This window comes from Merops nubicus, unplaced genomic scaffold, assembly GCF_000691845.1.
Source record: "Merops nubicus isolate BGI_N331 unplaced genomic scaffold, ASM69184v1 scaffold20007, whole genome shotgun sequence".
Classification (NCBI taxonomy): Eukaryota; Metazoa; Chordata; class Aves; order Coraciiformes; family Meropidae; genus Merops; species Merops nubicus.
The window spans coordinates 2,784-6,512 of record NW_008621217.1 but is presented as its reverse complement, the minus strand read 5'-3'; the positions used below and the strand labels follow the sequence as shown (position 1 = coordinate 6,512).

Sequence of the window (3,729 nt, the reverse complement as noted above, 5' to 3'; positions counted from 1 at the left end):
GAAAAATCCTGAGCTTAGAATGAGCGCTGCTCGGCAACGACTGAAAGAGCGACTAAAACATCCCTCTGTTCCCGGCCTGAGTCTCCTAAATCCAAAGCACAGCACTGTACCGGCTGCCAGGAAGGACATTAACTCTCTGCTGGCCGAAACCAGGACAATGGGTGTGCCTGAAACGGGGCACGAGGCTGGAGGAAGAGGCAGTGGGAAGGTGCCGTGCACCTTTGACCCGAGGACATCCCCGCTCCGCGATTGCTTGGGCGGGAGCGTGCAGCTCTATAAAAGCCCGGGATGAGACCTTGCTCTGGCAGCACGAGCCGGGCTCTCTGCACCATGGGTGCCAAGGACGCCGAGAAGGGGGGTGTCGAGCTGGGCACCCCTAATGCAGATCCCCCCGCAGGGACCATGTCCACCCGGCGCCTCCGCAGCGAGGACTACACCGACTACAGCTCCACGGAGGTGACGCCGGAGGGCAGCCCCCCCGGGGGCTTCAATGGCTTCGCCCACCCCGACTCCTACCAGCGCTTCGGGGAGGCCAACGGCACCACGTGAGTGCCCGGGGGCACCTCCCTCCCTGCCCCGGCCGCGGAGGCTTTGCGGGAGGGTGGTGGGGCCGTGGTTTTGTGGGGAGTCCCTCCTGGGGGTGGCGGGGGCGGCGCTGTGGTCGTGCCTCCGTGGGGTGCTGGCACCAGGGGAGCAGCTGCCCCAGCGTCGCTCCCTGATGTTCAGATGGTGTTCACCTCTTCCAGCTAGGTTCAGTGGGGAGCTGTGGGGAGCAAGCAGCGTGTCCAGCTTCAGAGGGTGCCTGGGCATGTTGCAGCCATGCCTTGGGAGCCTCTTTGTTCCTTGTTCACTTGGGGTGGCAGAGGATGCTGTCTCCCAACTGGGTGACTTCCCTGTTGTGCAGCCCCTCAGCGCTGAGCTGTGCTCCTGCTGAGTTTGCCCTGGAGCTGGTTTTGCAAATGCTCATCCGAAATGTGTTTGGTGAGTCTTTGCCTCCACAGGGGACAGGATCTGGGCAGAATCTCTGTGTGTGTTTCCCACAGCAGCTCAGAGCTGCTGGACCCTGAGCAGGATGAGCTGAGGGCTGAGGTTGCCTGTGGTCTGGGTGTGGGCATCTGCTGACTGTCCTCTCTGCATCATCTCTCGGTCAGGTGGTACCAGACCCTCATCCACCTCCTGAAGGGGAATATTGGCACAGGGCTGCTGGGGCTGCCTCTGGCTGTGAAGAACGCTGGCATCCTGGTAAGGAGCTCTCAGAGCAGTGACCTCCAAGTGTTGGGCAGCTTGCATGGCCAGCGTTAGGGCTTGACTCCCTGCTGAGATACCTCGTGGTGCTCAGCAGCTCCTGAGCTCTGCATGGGTCTGTCCCTGCCACTCCTGTGTTGCACTGGCTGCTCTGGAGGGGTTCAGTGCAGGAGCTGGGGCTGTGGTTTCCTCTGCTGGGGTCAGGCAGGGTGCTTTCCTCCACGAGGCTTCACGTGGGCTGGCCCAGCCTCACAGCTCTGCCCGGGTCGTGATCAGTGGATGTGACACAGCTTTGCTGCCCGAGGTTGTGCTTGGAGTTCAAACAGCAGCCCCCAGCTTCTGCCACATCTCCCTCTGCTTTTGTCCCAGCGCTCAGCTCCTCTGTGTCTGTGTCATGCCCCAGCAACTGCCCACGTCGGGGGTGAGGATACCTTGCTGCCCTGCTCTGGGTTTCCTCACCTGAGAATTCAAAATATAAAAAAGAAAACTTCCTTTCGTTGTCCAGAGCGTGACCTCTTTGCCACCTGTATTTTAGGGATGTGCCAAGACAGTTTGAAAAACAACCCCAGAAGCGATTTGCCACATCCAAACTGCCCCAACTTGCTTCTTTTGCATCATCCCTGCCAAGCTCGCTGCTCTCTGCGGGGTTACTGGGTCCTGGGGGGCTGGTTCCCGGGGGCAGCACCCAAGCTCTGGTTCAGCCTCCAGCAGTGTCTTGCCTCGCCGAGCCCGTGGGGTTTGGTCTGGAGGTAGAGCCCGTGGTGCAGCTCTGCCTCTGGCCATCAGAGTGCAGCCTTGCCCCTCTCTTCCCCTGCAGCTGGGTCCTCTGAGCCTGCTGGTGATGGGCGTCGTGGCTGTGCACTGCATGGGCATCCTGGTGAAGTGTGCCCACCACTTCTGCCACAGGTAAGGAGCGACTCCTCCGCTGCCCCCGTGGCTCCTCCTTCCCTCCCAAGCAGCCCTGTTGTTTTCCTGAAGCCTCCCTGCAGCGAGCTGCCTGGGTCGAAGCCTCAGCTGGGAACTGCTGCTGGGCTTTTTCCCAGGGAAAATTGGAACTTTTTTCCTATTAATGTCATCGTTTGCCTTGGGAGCCAACAGACAGGGCTGACGTGACGGCCCTTCTCTCTCTCTTCTCTGGACAGGTTCCAGAAGCAGTTCCTGGACTACGGGGGTGCCGTGGTGCACGGGCTGGAGTCCACTCCTGTCTCATGGCTGAGGACTCGTGCCATCTGGGGAAGGTACCTGCTCCCTGCTCAGGCAGGGCACTCGTCTGTAAGGCCAGCACGAGCTGCAGCCAGGACACGAGAGCCAGCTGCTCTCTGAGCTGTGTCAGCAGCTGGCCACAAGTGACTTAAAATGTCCACTCTACTCGGTGTCCCCTGCACGTTGAGGTCCTGTCCCCAGTCAGATGGGGCTTATTCTAAAGGGGTGTGAGAAGTGAGTCTGTGCAGCATAACAGAAGGGTAAATAACACGTGCTGCAGTGCTGGCCCTTCTTGTTAGACACTGATCATGTCCAGTAGCTGCTCCCAGGGACCCTGTGGATGTCCCACGTCACACAAATCATTGCATATCAGGTGCTGGGAACACCCACCTGTCCCTGTGTCCAAGGAGTGTTGTTTCCAGCAGTGACAATTCTGCAACAGACAGAAGATGCTAAACCCAAGGGGGTGACTGTCCTCCTGAGGCTGGTCCTGACTTTATGGGAGAGGGAGACCAGGGAGGCTGAAGTCTGTGAGGTTAGATGGAGATGTGGGCCTGTCTCCCCATCATGTCTTCTGTCCTGATCATTGAGGAGAAGCAAGCTGGGTGTGCTCTGACCTGCACAGCTCAGTGTTCAGAGCAACCTCAAGCAACCCAAGTGGGCTCTTGCTTCTGTATGGCCTCGCTAACAAGTGTTCTCTTTTCTTCCCTAGGCATGTAGTGGGACTTTTCCTGATCATCACTCAGTTGGGTTTCTGCTGTGTGTACTTCGTCTTTCTGGCTGACAATCTGAAACAGGTTAGACTTACTCCCCCCTTTGTGAGGAAGGGGAAGGTGAGAGGGGTGTGGAGGTGCTTGGGTTCTTCTTGGCTTTTGGGTCACGGCTCTGTTCTCCACCAAAGCTCTGGTTTGTGTAGCTGATGCTGGTCAGAAGGTACTGCTCCTCTGCCTGGGTATTTTGGAGGTCTGGTTTCCCCATTCAAACAGGGCAGGTTTTTCTGAGAGTCCCTGTGAGTTTACTCCATGTGGAGAGGTGTTGGAGCTGCCTGCATCACGCAGGGGAAGCAGGGACCATGCCTGGTGAGGGGAGACAGGAGAGATGTGACAGTGGGGGGGTTGTACCTTCGATGTCCTGCCCACCTCAGTTAACAGGTTTACTGATACTCTGTGTAGATAGTAACATATAATGGGTACCAGGACCTGGCATGAACCTCCCTTTCCTGGACTTGTTTACATTCCAGTTTCTTGCCTCATCCCATGGCTCTGGAACTTAATTACATCT

At 57.9% G+C, this 3,729-nt stretch overlaps 1 protein-coding gene across 1 annotated transcript in view; it reads left to right on the top strand.

Moving 5' to 3' along the window:
- Positions 1-345: 345 nt before the first annotated feature.
- The window catches only part of LOC103776877 (proton-coupled amino acid transporter 1-like), a gene marked incomplete at its 3' end in the record, with an annotated part of 5,153 nt that continues 1,769 nt past the window's right edge, over positions 346-3,729 (top strand). Inside the window, exons 1-5 of the mRNA XM_008944402.1 lie at positions 346-545; positions 1,152-1,242; positions 2,063-2,151; positions 2,388-2,483; positions 3,161-3,245. Of these exons, the coding sequence (XP_008942650.1) occupies positions 403-545; positions 1,152-1,242; positions 2,063-2,151; positions 2,388-2,483; positions 3,161-3,245 (504 nt within the window). The remainder of the gene's footprint in view (positions 546-1,151; positions 1,243-2,062; positions 2,152-2,387; positions 2,484-3,160; positions 3,246-3,729) is intronic.